Below are 21,612 nucleotides of genomic sequence, written 5' to 3'. Positions count from 1 at the left end.
AAGCGGTTCGGTCTCTCTGTTGCCTCTTTGTCGCCATCTTCATCCCTGATTGTCACGAGATACCATACACAAAATTTCAGACACACTGGCAACTCGGTTTACGATGCATATTTGAAACCCCGTTGTTTGTTCAACTTGCAAAATGCCAAGGCTGGTCGATTCCTCCGAAGTCTTGACTTCTCGCCGATATGTTCACCTACCTACAGAGGTCTTAACACTGATCGCCGAACACATTCAATATGGGTCGAACAGTCCTGATCTTCGCATTTCCCAAGTCACGCTTCAAAGGTTCTGTTTTGTCTCTCGCCAGTGGTACTCTGCTGGCATTGAATATCTATACTCCCGACCTCAACTTGATGAAGGAAATAGCTTCTTGCTTTTCACCAACACTGTGTGCCCACCAATCCGCTCCCGAGAACGTAAAGTGAATCTGGGCTCGTTCGTTAAGGACCTGAACCTCGGAGCATTGGTACATCACAGCTCCAATAGTCTGACGGCACGGCTCCTAGGTCAAGTGAAAAAGAACCTCAAGACTTTCATTGCTCCGAGGGTCTCTTTTGCGTGAGTTAACATTGGATATCACAACATACCATCAGGCCGTAAGCTAATTTCTCTCTGTAGAATAAATAGCCTTGCGCCCTTAGCAAAATGCAAGGAGCTTACCTATCTTTGCCTTAGCTTGGTAGCTGAGCCAATTCCTCTTTCGGCTATCAAGAAAGCCATCAGCAGCCTCGACAAACTGAAATTACTCCAGCTTTCATCTTCAACGTTCATAACGGATGACGGTTCTAGTGAAGATTGGCCACCCAACATAGAGCATCTCCAGGTTGGCGGGCAATTTGACATCGAGAAAATGTCTTCATTCAGGTGGCCCCCCAAGTTGATAGGGTTGACATTTTTTGGCTGCGAGGGTCTGGACACTTCCGTCCTGGAAAAGATCCTTTTGAATGAGCAGCTATGCAACACACTTACTCGATTGACCATTCACCGTTTGAACCGCAAGATGTTTGAGGAGGGTCCGTCCGATATCTTATCGGCACTTGTTGCTTTGAAGTCTCTTCGGATACCCGTTGATCTGCTTTACGATTTACTCATTCTTCCTGCCTTTGATCCAATGGATTCTCCAATTTCCATCCGTGAGCTAGAGCTCACGGATTCAGATTTTGATAATTTTGCTACGGAGATTGATCCCGATGATATTTGCAAGGCCTTGAAAATGAACCTCTCTCGAGTATGCTATCTTGGTATCAGCCCTGGCTGTCTGGAGGTAATACCGGAAGCATCACATGCCAAAATTGACAAGTGGGTGTGGAAGAATATTGATAAGTGTCCTGAGGAGGAACTTGATTCTCTTTTTGACTTGGGTCTCGTTGTCATGGATAAGGTGCCAAATTAAGAGTTCATGCATTCTTATGCAATTTTGTATACAACCGAGGACGATTCTCTGTTTACTTCGGCATTTTGTGAATTATGTTACCCCCGCAGCAGCTATTTTCTGGGTGATATGATATAACACAACCTGTCACAACCTGTAAAACAGACTTGATGAAGCGACAGCACTAGTTGAACCGGAAGATTCATGTTCTGAAAGGATAATGATGCACCCATAGCGAAAACCCCGGCTCAGCTAACATTCAGTTGACTTTTATTCCTTGTTTGATTCATTATCCCAGTCCCTGTTTTTAAAGCTTCGAATCAAAGGGAAGTGTCGAAGGTCGTAGATGTGGAGAGTGGGGACCAAGAAATTCCACGGGAAAGATCGTGCCGCACGGGAACTTGGCAATGACGTACATTTCCCTTTGTACACATTCCCGAGGACTACCTAGGCACTACCACAATGAGATCGCAGCCCCTTTGGCGGTCATTTGGCCTATTGCAGCGCCAAACTCTCTCTTCTTGTAAAACCTTCACCCGCCGGGCTATTCAAACTGCTAGTTTACGACCGGTCCCCAATTTCGCATTTGCATTCGAGTAAGTCTGGAGCAGCGAACGAAATCTACTCGAAATTCTTCTCACATGCTATAGCATCGATGGCGTCCTTCTTCGCGCATCAAAACCTATTTCTGGTGCCGCCGACTCGCTGGCTCTCCTGAAGGAACAAGGCATCCCCTTTCTTCTTCTCACCAATGGCGGCGGTAAACACGAGACAGAGCGTGTTGCAGAAATTAGCGAGAAACTAGGGATCTCACTGGATGCTACGGACATCGTGCAGAGTCACTCGCCATTTGCTGAGCTGGTCAAGGGATCGGATGAGTCGAGCGCTCTGGAGCACAAGTGTGTGTTGGTGGCCGGAGGTGATGGGGATAACTGTCGGCGCGTGGCAGAACAGTACGTCAAGAACCCCTTCCTGTTGCTGGATGTTATGTTCTAAGCAATAGTGATAGGTATGGGTTTAAGAATGTTGTCACCCCGGCGGATATTCTCATGGCTAACCCTGCTGTCTGGCCGTTTTCGAAGAACTTTAGCGACTATTATGGAACTTTTGCTCGACCGCTTCCGACTCCCATTGACCTAAATGATCCTTTGAAAACTCTGAAGATTGACGCTATCTTTGTTTTCAATGACCCTCGTGATTGGGCATTGGACACTCAGGTTATTATGGACCTCCTCCTCTCGTCACAAGGCCGCATGGGCACCTTGTCTGAAAAGAACGGCCGACAGGATCTTCCCAACCATGGATACCAGCAGGATGGCCAACCCCACCTGTACTTCTCAAACCCAGATCTGTGGTGGGCCGCCGCCTACCCCTTGCCTCGCCTTGGTCAGGGTGGGTTCCGAGAAGCGCTTGAGGGTGTTTGGGCTGCGACTACAGGTGGAGCTAGCAAGGGCATTGAGTTGAAGAAGACCGTAATCGGCAAACCTTATCAGCCTACCTACGAGTTTGCAGAGCGTCAATTGCTTCGGAACCGACTGAGAACATTCGGAAGCTCTGCAGAGCGCACGCCCCTGGAAAGAGTATACATGGTCGGTGATAATCCGGAATCGGATATTCGTGGAGCCAACTCCTATCGCAGTGAAATTGGCAGTAGCTGGCACTCGATCCTTGTTCGCACCGGGGTTTACAGTGGCGGAGAGCCTGCTTGGGTTCCTCAGACAATTGCCGACAATGTGCAAGAAGGTGTTCAGTGGGCGCTGAAGAGCTCGAACTGGCCTGCTGCGCAATTGTCAAGGGACGTTGGGCACTCTATACTGACATCAAGATCAGCATGAAATGGCGCCAATTGCATGTTTTGTTTGTGTTTATTCTAGATAGTTACCATCGCCAAGCATACAAGCACGTCTTATAGATCCTCTTTAAGCTACTAAGTAATTACAAACGTTCAATTAAGCGGTTTATATGCATGTATGTTTACAGTCAAGCTGGTAGAGTTTAGATATGCACTCAGTCCCCACACCGCCTACCCCTCTTAGGGCTTGATTGCTCGGCGGGGTGAGTCAACGGAACACTTTTCTCTGCAGCTCTACCTACAATCAGCCTGCCGCATTAAGTCCTGCAAATCTCTCAGGATATAATAATATTGAGGTAGGATCTACCGCCTCAAAACTCAACAATTCACTCCCTCTAATTGTCCTCGCAGCACCATGGCTGACTCCGAACTGCCCCACCGTCCCAAGCCCGAGGCCCAGGATGCCTCCGCTCCCGCTGCGGAAGGTGAGACCAAGAACGCAAGCAAGAACGCTCTGAAGAAGGCCGCAAAGGATAAGGCCAAGGCGGAGAAGGCCGCTGCGCGTGCGGCGCAAGAAAAGGCCCAGGCCGCCGCCCAAGAGGCCAACGACACGGCTAAGGGCCTTTACGGTGCCCTCCCAAAGACCGAGGATGTTGTCCCCTCTACAAAATTCAGCGAACTCTCTGAGGAACACTACGAGAAGGAAGTGACAGTTGTGGCGCGTGTGGACAATGCGCGTGTGCAGAGTGCTAAGCTTGCATTCTTGATGCTGCGCCAGCAGGGACAAAAAGTGCAGGCTGTCATTGCAGCCGCAGAGCCCATCTCACGACAGATGATCAAATACACCGGCGGCTTGAACGTCAACTCGATCGTGCAGATCACCGGTATTGTGAAGAAGCCTGAGATCCCTATCTCGTCCGCATCCATCAGCCACCTCGAGATCCACATTCGCAAGGTCTACATGATCTCCGAGGCTGCGCAGATGCTCCCAATGCAAGTCAAAGACGCTGAACGCCCTCCTCCTGAGAACACCGACGAAGGTGCCCAGGTTGACGCCGAGGGTGCTCCCATCGTCACCCTCAAGACCCGTCTCGACAACCGGGTCCTCGATCTGCAGACGGAGACTAGTCAGGCCATCACCTGGATTTCCAGCGGTGTTACTGAGCTCTTCGCTGAGTACATGATTAAGAGTGGCTCTCGGTGGATCTTCACACCTAAGCTGGTCGGTGCCGCCACTGAAGGTGGTAGCGGTGTCTTCGAGGTGAAATACTTCAAGCGCAATGCCTACTTGGCCCAGAGTCCCCAGCTCTACAAGCAGATGTGTATCGCAGGTGATATGGAGAATGTCTTCGAGATCGCTCCCGTGTTCCGTGCAGAGGACAGCAACACCCACCGTCACTTGACCGAGGTATGATCTACTGGTATAAAAGTCCAAACTGGGGGGAATCAGAATAATCTAACCATGACCTATAGTTCTCCGGTCTCGATTTCGAGAAGACCTTCCGCGGCCACTACCACGAGGTTCTTGAGTTCGCCGAAGACCTCCTCGTCTTCATCCTCACCCAGCTCAAGGAGCGCTACGCATCCCAGATCGCCACCATCCAAAAATCCTACCCCAAGGCCGGTGACTTCAAGCTTCCCAAGGACGGAAAGGCCCTGCGCATGAACTACATGGATGGAGTTGCTCTTCTGAAGGAAGCCGGCGTCGACGTCTCCGAACAAGAGCGCTTCGAGAACGACTTCTCCACCGCGATGGAGAAGCAGCTCGGCCAGATCATTCGCGAGAAGTACGACACCGACTTCTACGTCCTCGATAAGTTCCCCATGGCTGTCCGTCCCTTCTACACCAAGGCCGATCCCAACGACAAGCGCTTCTCTAACTCGTACGACTTCTTCATGCGTGGCGAGGAGATCATGTCCGGTGCCCAGCGTATCAACGATATCACGGAGTTGGAGGAATCCATGCGCGCTAAGGGTCTGGAGCCTAACCAGGAGGGCTTCGAGGATTACCTCAATGCTTTCCGCCAGGGTTGTCCCCCTCACGCCGGTGGTGGTCTCGGCCTCAACCGTATCGTCATGTTCTTCCTTGGCTTGCCTAACGTCCGTTTGGCTTCGTTGTTCCCTCGTGACCCTCAGCGTCTGCGTCCTTGATTTTGCGCTGCGTGGAGCTATCTCACAACGTTACAAGAGGTATATAAAAACAAATTTACTTTTCTTTCAATCACATCCTACACTCTTTACTATAGCAGTGCCTAGCTACTACCACACTATGACTGATATCAAGCAAACACCCTTAGAGTCTTCTGGGTCGAGAACTTCTCGTCACCTCGAATTGTACACAGCAGCCGGTAGCGTTAAGAACCAAGCTTGCGATCGAGGTCTAAACGCTACTGGGTGCTACACTGCGAAGAAACACCATAAACATCAAGAGTAGGCATAGACATGATATGATATTGGGTAAAAAGTTGCATTGACAAGTTTTGAGGGGTGGACGACGCAATCTAACGAACCAACACACATGAAAAAAAGACACACGCTCTTGTCCCCCCAACCAGGATTAAGCACGTAACAAATAGGAAAGCAAAGAGAGGGATTAAGAGACAGAAGCAATGACAGCGGCGGCAACGCCCTCTTCTTCCGCCCGGACGGTGATCTTGGTAGTGACACCGGCCTTGCTGGAGTAAGCCATCTTGATGAGAGAAGCGACACGGCCGCCGGAGACGGTCTTGCCGAACAGCTTGAGAGTGTGTGTGCTGCTATTGAGAGCGACGTCGGTGCCCTCGAGGGGCTGCAGGGATAGCGCTGAGATTAGTTGTTCCATGGCATCTATTAGGAATATGAGCATGAGTATTCAGAGGGTTGGAGGAGAGATGGGCATTGTACGTACCATTGATACCCTTCATGTTGCTGAGCTGCAGGGTTTCGCTTTCCTCTTCGCCGTTGGCACCGGTCTGCTCCCAGACGTGGTCGAAACTGCTGGCGAATGTCGGGATGACATAGTCGCTGCCTGTCAGCTCCAGGTCCTCTACCTGGTACTCGTCGTCGTAGCCACTGTCCTCGGGCTCGCCGCTTGTAGGGTCGATTTCTTTGCTGGTGAACTTGAGGATATTTGTGAAGGAGGTGATGGGGACGCTGTTGTCGCCATTGAGCTTCTTGAAAGCAACATAGACAACACCAGGCTGGTCTGTGGGCAGCTTGGGGGCAGGAATAATGAAGTCATCCTCCAATACGTCCTCTTCCTCTGGCGTGGCAACCACGGTGACATTCTCGAGAATGGTGTCTGGAAGTGTGTTCTTAATATCGTATTGCACAACGATGTGTTCCTTGAAAATGTGCTTGACAGCTGAAACAACATATTCTGTTTCGCTCTCGGAGAGCTCGACAGGTGCAGAAGACTTGAGCAAAACACCGTACGCCTTGATATCTGGGTACTGAAGAAGTTGCTCTGCGTATTTCTGGGTAGCCGAGGCGCTGGCCGCTTCGGCCATACCGCTGGTTGCCTTGCCCTTCGGGGGACCGGCTGAAGGGGCCTTGAGAGTGGGCGTGGCCGAGGTAAGCTTTTTGGTCCTTTCTTCAGCAAGAGCCTGCTCGTGTGAGACAACGGGAATGGTGGCAACATTGAAAGCAGTAGCGAATGTTTCCTTATCACCAGACGTCACGTACATGACGAGCTGGTGTTCAAAGGTAGAAAGGGAATACATCGAGTCTAAACCATTTAGTAAATTTACTACTGCCAGCGATGAAAAAGATCTTACCGTTCTTAATGAAAGCGCTCGCAGACTCATCCTCTTCGCCCATCAGACGCAAGTTAAGGGCAGCACGGTCTCGCACCTCGTCATCGGTGTCATCAAGACAGCGGGTGAGTAGAACATGAACACTAGACTTAACTTCGGGGTCCTTCTGGCCAACACCGAACTTGGCCAATGCGGTGACAGCAGCGGCGCGTACGATGGCGTTCTCCAATACAACGCGGTTGTAGATGTAGCGGATATACTTAGTGGGAGAAGTAGTCTTGGGGCCCTCGGAACCAAGCAGATGCAGGATTCTAACCGAGAGCTTTGTGAACTCGCAGTCCTCGATGAACTCACAAAGGTGGGCAAGCGCATCTTCCTTGCTTTCCGGAACAAACTTGATCAAATCGAACATGCTTTCAACAACAGTGCGCTTGAACTCGTATCCACCCTCGTCCCGCAGGATGCCACTCAGGAAAACGAGCATACCGGCCTGCTTGCTGGGGAACTTCAAACACAAAGTGCGAATAGCCTCGACAATAGTAACCTTGAACTCATCGGTGATATCGGCCATAAAGCCCGAGATTTGCTTCATCAGACGATCGACGCTGGCTTCGTTGCCGGTCTTGAGCAGTGTCGTAATGGCGAACGTGGCAATAGAGCGGTTCGAGTTAGAGATGAGGGACTCGATATCGGGGTTGCAGGCATTGACAACGTGTGGTTTGAAAGATGCGAAATTATGTAGGATACGAATGGCAGCAAACTTGGTGATCGACCGAGGAGAGGACAGGAAGAGCTGGAGAACGTGAACTGCCTGCGTGGCCTCGGCATCGGTGACATCGCGCATGTCGCAAATAGCCTTGGCTGCCTCGAAGTTGACCATCTCATGCTTGTGGCGGAGCCAGCCATCCAACATCTGCATCATGGGTTTCCGGAGACCTTGGTCCTCCTCAGCCAATTTAGCCGCGAGACGCACCAACAAAACCAGAGCAGCCGGGCTCTTCACCACACCTGCAGCACCGTACTGCTGTACCATTTTGACCAAAGACATGCGATCGTGCGAGCGCATCTGGTACAAAAGACCGATGGCATGGTACTGCGTCATGAAATTGGAGTTGGAGATGGCGTGGCTCTGTGAGCTCGAGAAACCAAGGAACCCGGTTGATGATTTCGAAGACGAAGCCGCTTCCTGCGTTTCGCTCTGCCATCTCCGGACAACGTCGCGCGCAATGGGAAGGAGATGGTAGGAAGAGACCAAGGCCGCGGAGGAAACCGAGGGGGTCTTGTCAACAATGGCGGTCTTGATGAGTCGCTCGATGCCCTGTACTGTGGAACCCTTTTGCAATTGTCAGCAAGTCCCCTCAACCATTGGAGTCCTCGCGACCGACAACCTACATCGATAATGCGGCAGAGCGCTCTAATGGCATTGGCCCGGTACAAAATATCGCTTCCCACTGCGGTGTCCTTCATAATGATACTGGTCGACATGATTACATCTTCGGCGGTGCCGGCCAACTCCTTCAGGATCAGATACACCATCTGCCGCAATGATGGGTCTTTGTTCTGAAAGAGCTTAGAGATTCCGAAGAAGAGGGTGGTGGCTTCATTCGTAGGGAACTGCTCCCCGGTGAACATGAGGACAGCGATCTTGGTGAGTAACGTTCGGCATGTTCGCGGCGAGATAGGAGAGGAGTTGAATAGGCGTGCTAGGAGAATTATATCGTCAGCACTGGACATGTGCAGCGCATGAAGGCGCCAGGGGGGGATTGTTGAATGCACACCATCTTGGAAAACGGAAGTCCGATCAAGCTTGATCATGACTTGGTCTTCATCTTCGTTTTTCTTCATATAACTCATCTTGCCCAGCAGCTGGATTGCACCAGCAATGAGTGGTTGCTGTCGTATTCAAAAGGTGGAGTTGGTGCAGTTGGGACACGGGTCGAGTACACAGAAGCAGGGTAGGGCGGTGTAGGCGACTACAGCATATGCATATCCACGCAGGAATTGGAGGTTTAACGAAGGTAGATCGGAGGGAGAAAGGAGAATAAGATTGAGATAAAAGAGGTGGTAATTAATCTCGAACCCTCAAAGCTCAGAACAGCCAACTATGGACAAGTTGAAGGTGGCCTTCCGTGTGTTTAGCCCGAACCAAACACTGCAAACAGGTGGCATCACGATTGAAGACAGCGCATTTATCCCTCCATCTTCCCCCCCCCCCCCCCCCCATTCTCTCCATATTTCGTTTGAATTGAAATTGATCTATACGTCGTTGATCATTTCAATACACTATGCAGGTTGAAGTCAACCCTAATGAGGATACCGAGTGGTTAGTCTATTACATGCACCAACCCCCCGCCGCTGGCAAGCTATAAGCCAAGGAGTGTGCTAACCATATTGTATAGGAATGATATCCTCCGCCAGCATGGCATTATTCCTGAAAAGCCCAAAGATCCCGAACCTCTAATCCAAGAGGCTCTGATCGCCGCACAGCACAGGGCGCATGAGAACCGACTTGAGGACAAGGACCTTGACGAGCTAGACGCACTGGAAGAAGACGAAGATGAAGAGTTCCTCGAAATTTATCGGTAGGCCTGTTATCTAATAATCAGTATACCTGAAATTGTCTCCTTTTGCTCACGATAGCAATCACACAGGCAAAAACGACTCGCCGAGCTCTCCCACCTCCAACAAACCAGCCTCTTTAATCAGGTCATCCCACTTCAGAAGGTCGATTATGCCCGTGAGGTGACAGAGGCATCGAACAGTGCTTTTGTACTAGTCAATCTCACATCGATGGGTGGAAATGTTGAATCGCGCGTGTTGACGGAGCTCTGGCGGCAGCTTGCTGCCAAATTCGGCGATATCAAGTTCTGTGAGATTCGTGCCGACATGTGTATTGAGGGATATCCTGAGAAGAACACGCCCACGATCTTGGCATACAAGGATACCGAGATAAAGAAGCAGCTTATTACGCTCCAGCAATTGAAGGGTCCCCGGACCAAGATTGAAGGTAAGTCACATTCAAGGCAGGAGTCCAATGTGGATTTTATGCTAATCAAATGTATAGATCTTGAAAGTCTGCTCGTCGAGATTGGTGCTTTGAAGGAGAGTGATGTTCGTCTGAAGAAGCGTGATGATGAGGACGACTACAAGAAAGACGAGGATCTGAACATTGAGGATTTTGATGATGACTGGGATTGATTTTCTTGCGATTGAAAATTACTCCAAAATTTAATATAATCTGTCCTGTGTGTATATTTATGAACATATCCAAAAGATGATGACGCCCTTTCCATGCCGGCTGAAGCCAAGAGAATAATGCTGTAAGACCTAACGCGGCCTCAATTTGAATTGAGCTTCCCATGACTACTATATCCACATATGTAGAGAGTTTCTTGACATTTGGATGGCCGATCTGTGGTTCCCAAAAACGACGATTGGGTCGACATCAATACTCAATGAATGTACTCCCAACTTAGTTGGCAAACTATATGGGCACTCATCACAATGCACGTTAACAAACACAAAATTCAAGTGTGAATAGCTCAAACACTGCTCAGCGCAACCAAGTCACATGTATATTGATATAACAACGAATCAGATCTCATATAATCGCTGTTCATCCTATTGGTCCCATACATCCCAACGCCAACATCAAATCAAAACGGTATCAGCAGTATATGAAAGAAAAAAAGGTACCACGGAGGAATCATCAGATCAACTCATCACAACCAGCCGCCGCACTCTCCTCAATAGCCTTACGAACCTGGCTCTCCTTAAAAGCAGGACCCTGTCCATCACATTGCGACATACCCTTCAAACGCTCCGTGACATCACCGATATCAAGCTGGCCACGTTCAAAGAGCTCGTGTTTCTGAATAAGATCCCATGTAGCACCCGCATCCAGCAGCTTCTCGCCGGTGATCGGACACACAGTGAGACGGTGGTGCGGGCTTTGACGACCATGGGCCATGAATGTAGCATGAAAGTCTGTGGGGGAGAACTTCATCGGCCCTGTGACGGTTCGCTCGGGGTCCTCGTTTGCACTGGCGTTTCCGCGGTTGGCGTGTTGTGATGTCGCGCGCAAAATTTCATTCTCGGTTGTGAACCGGGCTAGCTTGCGCTTCAGGCGCTCGTTGTCGGCTTGTAAAGTGTCGGACGCTTGTTCAAGGCTGTTTACTTTGTCTTCGAGATCGCGGACGTGCTGTTCCTTGCGCTCTCGAAATGCTCGTTGACTGTGTAACGGGGAAAAACTTGTGAGCGTTTGCTTTGGAGAGATGGATGACTATGGCCACGTGGGTTTGATAATATATCACATACGCTGCTCGGTTTTGTGCCTTGCGCTTGCTTTGCGCGGGTGCTGATTCCTTTTCCTCGCTGCTACTCCTCCCTAAGGTGTGATCGGCGAATTGAGTTTCATCGCCATCGAATGACGTGAGACGTGCATGCTGACTGTTGGCAGCATCGCTGGAAGCAGAGTGCTTGACTGATTCTGGCGGTGAGTGCGGTGGCGGAACAAAGGAGGGGTCGACGGGGAACGAGGAGTCAAAGCCAGGAAAGTTCTGGTAATTATATCAGTCTGTTAGCTACAAGTTCTTGAAGTGTGGGGGGGAGAGATAAGAACATACCAAAGAGGCAAATGTGTCTGGTTGGGTATTGGGTTGGTCGGGGGTAGGCAGCCCGTACAGCGAGAAGCCCGAGGGTTGTGATCTGGGATCATAGAAAGAGTAATCCATTACGGAATCTTAGACAGTTCCAAAGTCTTCAAGGCTCGTCGGAAAGTTAGGAGGTGAAGGTGGGAAAACTTTGAGGGAAAATCTATTGCCTGCTGAAGTTTCATGCACCAAGGGGGCGCTCCGTTGAACATTGTACAGAATTCAATGTTGTCATGACACCTGTATACCTCCAAATCCAAGAGATACTTCCAAAGCTTACATGCCCACTCAAGCCCCAATCGATTCCAGGAGTGTTCGGTGCATGAGCCAAAATTCCGATGACCTCACCGTTTTTCTACTATCTTGGGAACGGAAATACGGATGTTGCGAAGGGCCAAATTTCAAGTCTGGTTGCCAGTTGAACAGCACGGGTACAGTTGAGATGTGAGTAAGCAAATTGTACGTGCAGTGTAGAGAGAGCTAAGAGAAATAACTTGACACAAATCGACGCATACCACCCCGGAAGCGACCCTAACCAATGTCCGTCGCCAACCACACCAGATTCCTGCAAAGCGAGATTGTATTAGAGACCTTCTGCATCATTAAATTCTGCATTGTAGCTTGAGCAGAAATTCAGAAAGCCTCCAAAGCAATGCTCCCGAAAGCCGTCCCCGTCTCAATCTTCCTTTGGCCATATTGGAGGCCACCCCTCGTCCCCGTTGAGCGTCGATAGTTCACAAATTAATCATCGTCGGGCAAACGCAAAAAGAAATAAGAAAAACAGGGAAGGTAAAGGGGGCAGAGAATAAACATCATGAGTGAAGGAAAGGGGCAATCAATGATAGGCAGCGCATCCGAGGATGCATTCAAGGATCTCCAGTACCAGCGATGCAAGAATCCGACGAAAATAAATTACGGGCTGACACCGTCGTTTGCATCTCCCTTAGTCTTGCCCTTTGGTCATTCTGACCAAAATTGTCAGGTTGTTAAGAGAAACCAAAGGGCAAAGACGTAAGAATAAAGCCACAACATTAGGAGTGTTTCGAGACGTGTAATCGGTTGTCCCGCAGAACGGGTACAAGAATCCGAAAAACAGAAAATCATCGACAAAGATTTCGCAGGCTCAACGCAGGATTGACCACCCCAATCGGGAAAGGTTTCATGGGACTGAGGGCGAGCAGGCGATAGACAGAGGCGAATCGAAACGGCTGAGATCGAAATCAGATCGAAGACGGGATAGGAGGGCTGTTGGGGAGTGCAGAATGAATAGAGATCCAAGGAAAAAAAGGAAAGTCCGAGAAGGCTGAGTGCGACATGGTCCGCTCTGAGGCGACATGAACGGGTCCCCGGTTTCTTAGTTGGCAAGAATGTGAGCAGACAGGAGGCACATGCGAAACATTAGCCTCGCCATCTTGTAAACACGATTAGTACCACTGGGCCTCCGCTCCTTCGTCCCGCTTCGAACGGCCACTAGAAGGTCCATAGCCTAAAGCAGCACCTTTCGAGGCAGAACGTAGCCTATCGCCGAAGACTATGCGATTAGTCAGATTCAGAACATAAGGGTCCTCCACGCCAGCGTCACGAAACGCAAACCACTCAACGTAGGAGATAAGAAAGAAGGGGTCCCTACTCGGAACCAGGTATCATGTACTCACATCCTATCACTACCTCCCACGGCACGGTTGGTATCCGGAGTGTCGAGAGTGCCGCGTTCGACGACCTTACGACGTTGGCTGGAGATGGCACCAGGCTTGGCGGTGCCACTAGCTCCCATCTGGCCAGCAGCAGGCAGAGCCTGCCGGCGCTGCTGATCCTCAGCATCCTTATCCTTCTTGGAAGCATCGACGATCATAGCGGCGTTCTTCTGGTACTTGTAAACGGTCCAGTCAAAGACGTAGTCGTACTGGAAGGACTCGCGGACAAAGAGGTCGCGGAAAATCTTGCGCAGATAGGAGTAATCGGGCTTGTCGTCGAAGCGCAGCGAACGGGTATAGTTCAGGTAAATGGCGAATTCGTTGGGGAAACCGCGGCACAACACCTCGGTGGGGGTGGTCATCTTCTTCTCCATAATGCGGTCGTACTTCTGCTTCTTGGTAGCAGCCTTCAAACCCTGCCATGGGAGAGAACCACGGCAGAAGTAGAGCATAACGTAACCCAGAGATTCCATGTCGTCACGTCGAGACTGCTCGACACCGAGATGGGTGTTGATACTGGCGTAGCGGGCAGTTCCCGTAAGGTTCTTGTTTTCACGGTAAGGGATGTGAAAGTGGGTCTTGGGGTCACGGTATTTCTTCGCAAGACCGAAATCAATGACGTTGACCTGGTTGCCACGCTTGCCAATGCCCATGAGGAAGTTGTCGGGCTTGATATCACGGTGGATGAAAGACTTGGCATGGATGTATTCGATGCGAGAAATGAGCTGATCTGCGAGAAGTAGAACGGTCTTCAGCGAGAACTTGCGGTTGCAGAAGTTGAAAAGGTCCTCCAGACTGGGTCCCAGCAGATCCATGACCATAGCATTGTAGTCACATTCGGTACCGAACCAACGGACGAAGGGAATACCGACACCACCGGCGAGCGACTTATAGACACGAGCTTCATATTCAAGCTGCGGGTGCTTGGCCTTGACACTTTCAAGCTTGATGGCAATCTCCTCACCGGAGATGATGTTCGTTCCTAAAAGTTATGAGTTACAGTGCAGGGTAAAGCCGGATTGGTTATCTCCATACCAAGATAGATGTCACCGAAACTGCCACTGCCGATCTTCCGGCCAATGCGGTACTTGTTACCGACTCGCAAATCCTGGAGACAATGTCAGTCAAAACGCGTGTTTTGGGCGTCTTGTTGACAATCCGAAAATCAGGGTATAGTCCGAGCGTGTTGCTCAAGTGGCTTGAGGTATGACTCCTAGTCAAGAACGAGATAAAGAAATCGGGGGTGGCTAACACTGACCATGGTCGTCATCTTGAACCGATGGTGGCACAGCGCTTAGCCGTGAGAAAAGACTGGAGGCTAGAAGATTCAGAATATTAGATTGTGTTCGAGGCCGGTTGAGGAAGCAGAAGTATGCAACGCTGAGATCAATGAAGCATAGAAGGGTGTACAGAAATATAGAAAAGGAAGAGGGAGGTGCGAGGGAAAGAAACAAGAAACCAGTGAGAGGGGTTGACAACTGGGCCTCAGGCAACTCGAGAAGGCTGGGCCAGATCAGCTAACACAGACAACAGACATATAGACACCCAACACCCTTTGTAAATGATGCAATGAAGAAATCAAACTGACAACTGAAAGTCAAAGGTACAAACAAAAAAAACAAAAATAAAGCAGAACAATTCGATCTAGGCATACCTGGAGATAACGGATCAAAAGACGTGTTGCCGACCGTACTGAAATGGCTCAAGAACAGAAGATGAGCCAAAATCCAAAATCCGGAAATTTTCGAAAAGAAATTAAAAACAAGGGCAAAAGGCCTTGATTTAAGGGAAAAGATATATGTTGTATGCTAAGAAGGGGGAGAGAAAGAAAAGAGTTGAGTCGGTGAGAAGGGTATTTTTTTCTTTGGTTCAACGCAGGGGACGGCAGTCACGCCTGACCTCGGGAGGTTTCCTCTTTTTTTTTCTTTTTTTTTTTACCTGTCATTGGGCGTGGTATGGTAAGATTGGTATTGGGCATCTAGAGACTTGGACATTTACTACTCCGTACTGACATCCAACATAACTGGGTACAGATGTATTAAAAGGATATTGACTAAAATTAAATGATCTCTTAATTAAGAGAAACCGATATAAAGATCATGTTGTATGTCTTTCTTGTTCAACTTTTATATGAAACCTTGGAGAATGACTTTTGAATCCTGGTGGCAACACAATCCCTCTGCCCGGTATGTGATCAATGACAGCTACGCGGACGACAGGCATCAAGCCTAATTCTATCTCAACGGTGGACTAAGATCCAATCTAAGTTGTCTATGTTTCTCATTTGAATCATATTCAATCACTTTGCCCATGGCGAGACATAATATCGGTACGCCGTAGTGGTCTTGCTCATACAGGATTCTGATTCAACAATACCAGATGCTAAAGTATGCGCGATTTTCTTCAGTGGGAAATTCGCCTTGGTCTATTAGGGGGCAAACATACAGAATGACATTTGCAACCAGGTTCTATGATGGAGACCAAATTTGATACTACAGAGCAAACACAAAAAGTAATTAGTTCTACATCAGGCGGTATTGTCATCTCCGTGGAAGAAGCGTGTACATGTCGAATTGGGCTGATGACAGGTCATTATTTCCACCCAGGTGTCATTTTTACGAAACTTCACTATACCCTTGTCATGCTGATCTTGATGAATGAGAAGAGCCTCCACAGGGCAACAAGAACGATTTTTTTGGACTATAGATGAACAAGGAATCCGCGTGGAAAATACTAGTGGTACAGCCAGAGTCCAATGAACATCAGAGAACCGGGGTATAAAAAATGGGCAGCCGGGGGGGGGGGGGGGGGGGGGGGGGGGGGGAATACAAAACAGGAAAGAGAGAAACCCAGGAGCACAGTGGCGAAACGGAATCAGAAAATAACACTATGCGTCGGCATAGAGTAACACAGAAAATGAAAGCAGACATCATACATGAACAAGACAACGAGAAAGAAAGGAACAAGGGTTGCAAATACACGTACAGAACGCTCAGACGGTGCAAATTGACAGATCTTAGGGCTCGTGGTCATGATACAGCAATGGAGAGTCAGATATTTAGAACAAATTAGAGTGTTCAGGGGGTGCAGCTCCAGTTTTCAAAGAGTTGGTTTGCACATCAAACCCAGCCCGGTCATTCTCGTCCAGTCTCCTCCTCCATTCTGCCAAACTACCACTCATTAGGGCGGGTCCGTCACTATTATCCTTCGTGGGAGTCTGCTCCAGATCCAGCTGGTTGCTGAGACGGTAATTGCGGTTGGTGCTTTCCCAGTGACTGCGCAAAGCGTCCAACTCGTTGGCAAGTGAGTCCAGAGCCATCGAACCACGGTTGTCAGGGAACGCAGAGTCCTGCGAGGCATTGCTATCGGCTCGTGCCCGCCCATTGCCTCCGTTGATGGTGTTACTGCTAGAGGCGTTGCTGTGTGTACGTGAGATTCCGTTGGCACCTTGCCCGTGGTGAGATTGACGACGGTAATGACCAACAGATGTTTGAACCTGCTCCAGAAGCATGTTGACCTTACGCTCTGCATCCGATGCACGAATTTCAAGGTGGGTATTTTCTTGCTTGAGCTGGTCGAGCTCGGCACGACTTTTCGCAGCGGCGTTGAGTAGATCTTGCTTAAGACGCTCCTGTTCAATTCGTGACAACTGTTTCTCAGCCGTAGCCTGATCAAGATCTTGCCTGAGCTGCGTGATTTGGCTTTCAAGGCTGCTGATAGAAGATGAAGTTCGATCCTGGAGATCCGACATCGACAGCTCGAGACGGGACCGTTCAGCGTCCCACTCAGCGGAAGATCCAGGTGTCCGGCTGTCTGAATTCCCGAGACTCTTCTGGGCCATATCTAATTCAGATTGCATTTTGGCATTCTGAGTCTTGTATCGACTCAGCTCATCTTTCATGCGCTTCAACATCTTCTCTGTTCCTTTCACGTAATGAACAGCTGACTGGTAATCATTCTCAAGCTGCTCAAGTTTTTCTCGGAAAGCTCGATCAGCTTCCTGCTCACGACTTTCGAAGCCGTTCTTCAGGTCGTCATGAGCCTTGATGCTAGCCGAGAGCTGTTGCTCAAGCTCGCGTAGCCGGCTTTGCTCCGGGGTCCCAAATCGTGATCCCGGGAAGTCAAGTCGCGGCGAACGTCCATTGTCGCCATTGATTCCACGCTCGCCAAGAAGATCCTTCAAAGCGGCGTGCTGAACCGCCAGAGCCCCAGCCTCTCGCTGGTGAGTCTCAAGTTGAGCCTTCAGGTCACGATTGGTCGTGGCGGCTGACTGGCTTTCTTTCATCGCAGTCTGAAGCTGTCTACGCAATTGCAAGCCTTCGCGGCTAGCCTGTTCCTGGTATGCTTCTAGACCAGCAATCCGTTCCTCTGCACGGCGGAGTTTGTCTGACGCCGCGTTCGCGGCTGCCTGGTTTGCTTTAGCCAGAGTGGTCGATCGCTCGATTTGGGCCTCCAAAGCAGCGACTCGCTGATCAGCGCGAGTTCGGAACGAATGATCCAAATCTGTGGAAGAAGCGCGTTCCAGCCCAGATACGAAGGCAATTTTGTGAGTTTCGGCTTCCTTTGCGTGGATTTTGGCCAACTCCTCTGCATCTCGAAGGCGACGAGTAAGATTTTCCACTTCGCTAGAACGTTGTTCGTGCTCCGATCGGAGCTGCAGAAGCTTTCTCTCTAGACCTTCGCGACGTTCTCGCTCCTCTTGGAATTGCTTCTCAACGAGGGCTGTCTTCGCGGCGGAGGCAGAAACAGCTTCTCGGAGACTACTAAAGCTGGACTCAAAGCCCTTGAGGCGGGTCGAGGAATCCTCAATCTGTGCCAACAACTCTTCTTTGTCCAGGACGAGTTGTTGGAGCGAGGCTTCGGCTTCCGCACGCAAGAAGGCCTCTTCTCTGGAGAGAGCCTCCGCTTGGTGAAGCTCGGCGCGCAAGTTTTCGGCTTCTAAAGTGTTGTTTTGCATCTCAAGCTCTGCCAGGCGTTTCCGGGTTGCCTCGTTGGTCTCTTCAGCAAGTTCCTTGGCTTGACGCTCCTGCGAAAGTTCGGTGCTTTGCGCGTCCAATTTAGCTTTCAATTCCGACATTGAGGCCAGAGCGAGAGCAAGACGACGTCCCATGTCAGTAGGTCGCTCGTCATCTCCATCCTGAGAAGCATCAGGCTGAGGGGTTCCACGCTGACTACCGCCATGGGCGGCAAGCTTGGCCCGGGAATAAGCAGCTTCATTGATGGCCATATCACGTTGATGTTCCACTTCAGCAACCCGTTTAGATGCGATGGCGGCCTGTCGATCCACGGTGGCCTGCATTTTGTTGAGGTCTGCTCTCATAGCCAAGAAGGCCTCAAGCAGCGGGCGGTCCTCATCGCTCAGGGTCTCATTCGCCCGGTCGTCTAGTGCGGGGCTACTAGTCGCATTGGGGACGTAGCCACATTTCCTTGCGAGTGCGAGTTCTGAGGCGTACCAGGCGTTTCGGGCTTTGGTGACCTCCAGCTCTTTGATCAACGCCTCTTGATGGGGTGTAAGTCGAGGGGACCGTGGCTCATCACCAAGGGTCTTGGAGTTGCGGAAGCCTCGAGATTCGATTGAACCATCAATGCTAGCCTGCCGACCGAGAATTGATTCCTCTCCGCTATCAACGGACGCGCGCTGTCGGTGAGAACGGAGCGACCGTTGTCGACCTGGGGTACTGATCAACGGAGCTGCTTCGCCAGCTTCCATCGCTTTGGCTGAGGGCTTTTGATGTTGTGTTGGAGTTCGGCGACCTGCTGATGGAGGTTCATGGGAATCTTGTGGGCCTTCCTTCATGATTGGTGATTCTTCGCCACGCTCATCGTTCGATATGCGATTTTCAACGGTTGGTATGTAACCTCGATCATTCTTGGTCGGAGGCTTGCTACCAGGGTTCGTCCCGGCAGGAGGGCCGTTGCCACGAGGGCCAGGAGAGGGTGCTTGTCCAGGAGGCGGTGGACCGGCAGGGGCTTGGGCAACTGATGTCCGTGGGAGTCTAGATCCAGCACCCACATTTGGATTGGAGCCGAACTCACCTGGCCTACTAGCGGTCGTACCCTGTGTCAAACTCTCACGCGATGGCGCCGGCCCACGGCGCATATGCTGATCCGGGCCGACATTTTGCGCCTCCCGAGATGAGCGCCCAGACGAGATGCTTGGTTTATCAACACTCGTTTTTCTGGTCGCTGGCTCGGGAACGCGACCCCCGGCTTGCGAATCATTCGGGTACCGGATCTTGCTAGTGTCGAGGATGTAGGACATGCTAAGCTCCGCGGGGTCTCTGGGAGCCGAGCTCGGTTCGCCCGCCATAACAATAATTTGCTTGCCAAAAGCGGTCATGCTATGACCAGATCGAGGGGAAGGCGCAGGGCCCATATTTTGGAAGGAGTACCAGCGTCGGGTTGAGATGCGGAAGGCTGACAGGTCACCCAGGTCCACGCCCTCATCCGTGCGACCTCCGAACACATACATCACGTCGTTGACTAAAGCAGAGGCGTGGCCCTCCCTAGGAACCGGAATAAATCCAACGCAATCAATTTCGGTCCAACAATTGGCAATATAGTCGTAGGACCAGACATCATTGAACCAATGCACTCCGTTCGTACCTCCAAACAGGAATAACTTGTCGTTGAAACTAACAATGGTGTGGTTTGTTCTTGCCGGGGGAATCTGGCCTGGTGGAGGTCCACCTTCGTGACTGTTTGGAATCAGAACCTCCCATTTATTAGCTGGGTTTTGAAGCTGGTTCAAGTCAAATGCAATCAAGTCATTAAAAAAAAAGCCCTCAACTTGGCCTCCGAAGACGTAGAGTTTGGATCCTAGAATGTTCAAAGTGTGACCGTAACGCCCAGAAGGTCGAGAGCCTGGAGGGATAGCGCGGGACCATTGGCGGGAAGCTAAGAAAATGAAGAAAGACGAAGGTCAGAGTCATGGTTAACGTAAATGGATCGATGACACGCTTACATGTGTTCAAGAGATACAGAGTGTCATCCAGAGAGTCATTCTCATCGATTTTGGTATCACCGCCAAACACAATGAACGCATTCCCGACGAGCAAACTGGCATGACCGACTCGCGGCCCGGGACCTTCGGATACTGTCGCAACCTGCAGGCAGTTCAAGCCCCCACTACTGCTTTCAATCATCCATAGATCACCCTTGACTGTTGATCCATCGATCAGACCTCCCATCATATAAATATCTCCTTCCTTGGATGCTACCGAATTGATTGCTGCTCCATAGCGAGGAAACGGGTTCGTTTGTGGAGAAGAAAAGTTCAAACGGCGTTGCGACCACGGGTAAAGGGATGAACTTGGGCTTGGAGGAGGGATCCCACTGGGTAGTTGCTGAGGTCTTTGCATCTGTTATAAACATTAGAGCTCTGTCCTCGTCAAAGAGCAACGGTCAGACCACGGAACAGATACTCACCTGAGATTCCGATTCCGCTCTCTGCCGCGGCCGTACTACGACTGGACTCGTCGGGCTTGTGGCTGAGTGTAGAGAGTTGCTGAAGCTACCGCTTGGGGTTGGCGTCTGGGAAGTCGTGCCATCCCCCTTGACCCCATTCACCATATTAGGTGATCCATTGGATGGAGCACCCTCGGAGGTGTGGACATTTCTAGTTACCGGGGGGAGTGCAGCCGCTTGCTGGCTCTGCTGATGCTTTTTCGATTTAAACAAAAAGGCCATCGTAATTTATGTGCTCGTAGTCGGTCGTATCAGGAGATCTGGCGCAAAGTCAAGCTGCGCCCAAGTGCGGACTCGATCCGACACCGGAAAAGTGAAAGAATGGCGTCCTTCCGAGTTGAATTGGAAACGCCGAAGAGGAAGGGGGGTTGTCTATTTCAAGAGGTGAAGTGGGAACCAGGAACCACTCAGAACCATAAAACGTTCCATGCACAAGCCGCTCAGCGTCCCCCCCAAAAAAATAAATGTGGGCAGGGGGAGGCTTCTAAACAGAAACATTCGCACTGGGAACTCGAAAAACAAATCAAAGCGGCTAAAGCCAAGGCAAGAAAGGGGGAGGTCAAAGGCAGGATATGTGAAAGAAGAAAAGCGAAGATGGTAAGAGATGACCGTTTCAATTTCCCGGAGATGCTCCAAGTCAAACTGGTCTTAGTTTCAATGGACGTGCATAACTCAGGGGCATACTATTGCTCGAATATTTAAACATCTGTGTTGTACTATTCACTGTTTATTTTAATTCAATGCTTGTCTTCCACTTACGTCCTTCATACTGCGTACGGAGTACGGAGTACATGATACTATTTCCCTCCTCATTCCCGTTCCTAGTCTCTTTTTTCCCAGCCTCCAGGAACCGAAGGGGGATTTCACATTCCACAACTTCGTATAGTTAGCATATCCA

At 50.3% G+C, this 21,612-nt stretch overlaps 7 protein-coding genes across 7 annotated transcripts; 3 read left to right on the top strand and 4 right to left on the bottom strand.

Annotated features, from left to right (window-relative positions):
• Nucleotides 1-142: 142 nt before the first annotated feature.
• Nucleotides 143-1,396, top strand: Pdw03_3891 (F-box protein; the record flags this gene model as incomplete). Its single annotated transcript, XM_014676231.2, has 2 exons — nt 143-561; nt 622-1,396. 2 exons carry the CDS (start codon nt 143-145, stop codon nt 1,394-1,396), a joined length of 1,194 nt encoding a protein of 397 aa, XP_014531717.2.
• Nucleotides 1,397-1,837: 441 nt separating this feature from the next.
• On the top strand, nt 1,838-5,318 carry Pdw03_3890 (aspartyl-tRNA synthetase; the record flags this gene model as incomplete). Its single annotated transcript, XM_014676232.2, has 6 exons — nt 1,838-1,971; nt 2,026-2,328; nt 2,385-3,174; nt 3,507-3,523; nt 3,579-4,575; nt 4,641-5,318. The coding sequence occupies 6 exons, from the start codon at nt 1,838-1,840 to the stop codon at nt 5,316-5,318; spliced, it is 2,919 nt and encodes a 972-aa protein (XP_014531718.2).
• A 442-nt stretch (nt 5,319-5,760) lies between these two features.
• On the bottom strand, nt 5,761-8,755 carry Pdw03_3889 (Coatomer subunit gamma; the record flags this gene model as incomplete). Its single annotated transcript, XM_066100621.1, has 5 exons — nt 5,761-5,993; nt 6,055-6,873; nt 6,923-8,234; nt 8,294-8,604; nt 8,680-8,755. The coding sequence occupies 5 exons, from the start codon at nt 8,753-8,755 to the stop codon at nt 5,761-5,763; spliced, it is 2,751 nt and encodes a 916-aa protein (XP_065956021.1).
• A 431-nt stretch (nt 8,756-9,186) lies between these two features.
• On the top strand, nt 9,187-10,099 carry Pdw03_3888 (Phosducin family protein; the record flags this gene model as incomplete). Its single annotated transcript, XM_014676235.1, has 4 exons — nt 9,187-9,224; nt 9,301-9,483; nt 9,553-9,908; nt 9,966-10,099. The coding sequence occupies 4 exons, from the start codon at nt 9,187-9,189 to the stop codon at nt 10,097-10,099; spliced, it is 711 nt and encodes a 236-aa protein (XP_014531721.1).
• Nucleotides 10,100-10,610: 511 nt separating this feature from the next.
• On the bottom strand, nt 10,611-11,634 carry Pdw03_3887 (Basic-leucine zipper (bZIP) transcription factor; the record flags this gene model as incomplete). The annotated part of the gene is made up of 3 exons (XM_014676236.1): nt 10,611-11,133; nt 11,219-11,460; nt 11,527-11,634. 3 exons carry the CDS (start codon nt 11,632-11,634, stop codon nt 10,611-10,613), a joined length of 873 nt encoding a protein of 290 aa, XP_014531722.1.
• Nucleotides 11,635-13,071: 1,437 nt separating this feature from the next.
• Nucleotides 13,072-14,517, bottom strand: Pdw03_3886 (Casein kinase I, putative; the record flags this gene model as incomplete). Its single annotated transcript, XM_014676237.2, has 4 exons — nt 13,072-13,084; nt 13,209-14,229; nt 14,283-14,355; nt 14,506-14,517. The coding sequence occupies 4 exons, from the start codon at nt 14,515-14,517 to the stop codon at nt 13,072-13,074; spliced, it is 1,119 nt and encodes a 372-aa protein (XP_014531723.2).
• A 1,788-nt stretch (nt 14,518-16,305) lies between these two features.
• On the bottom strand, nt 16,306-20,819 carry Pdw03_3885 (Cell polarity protein (Tea1), putative; the record flags this gene model as incomplete). Its single annotated transcript, XM_066100620.1, has 4 exons — nt 16,306-19,226; nt 19,284-20,144; nt 20,212-20,608; nt 20,676-20,819. 4 exons carry the CDS (start codon nt 20,817-20,819, stop codon nt 16,306-16,308), a joined length of 4,323 nt encoding a protein of 1,440 aa, XP_065956020.1.
• Nucleotides 20,820-21,612: the final 793 nt, after the last annotated feature.

The sequence above is a fragment of the Penicillium digitatum genome, chromosome 1 (assembly GCF_016767815.1).
Source record: "Penicillium digitatum chromosome 1, complete sequence".
Lineage (NCBI taxonomy): Eukaryota > Fungi > Ascomycota > Eurotiomycetes > Eurotiales > Aspergillaceae > Penicillium > Penicillium digitatum.
This window is presented reverse-complemented; position numbering and strand designations above follow the sequence as displayed.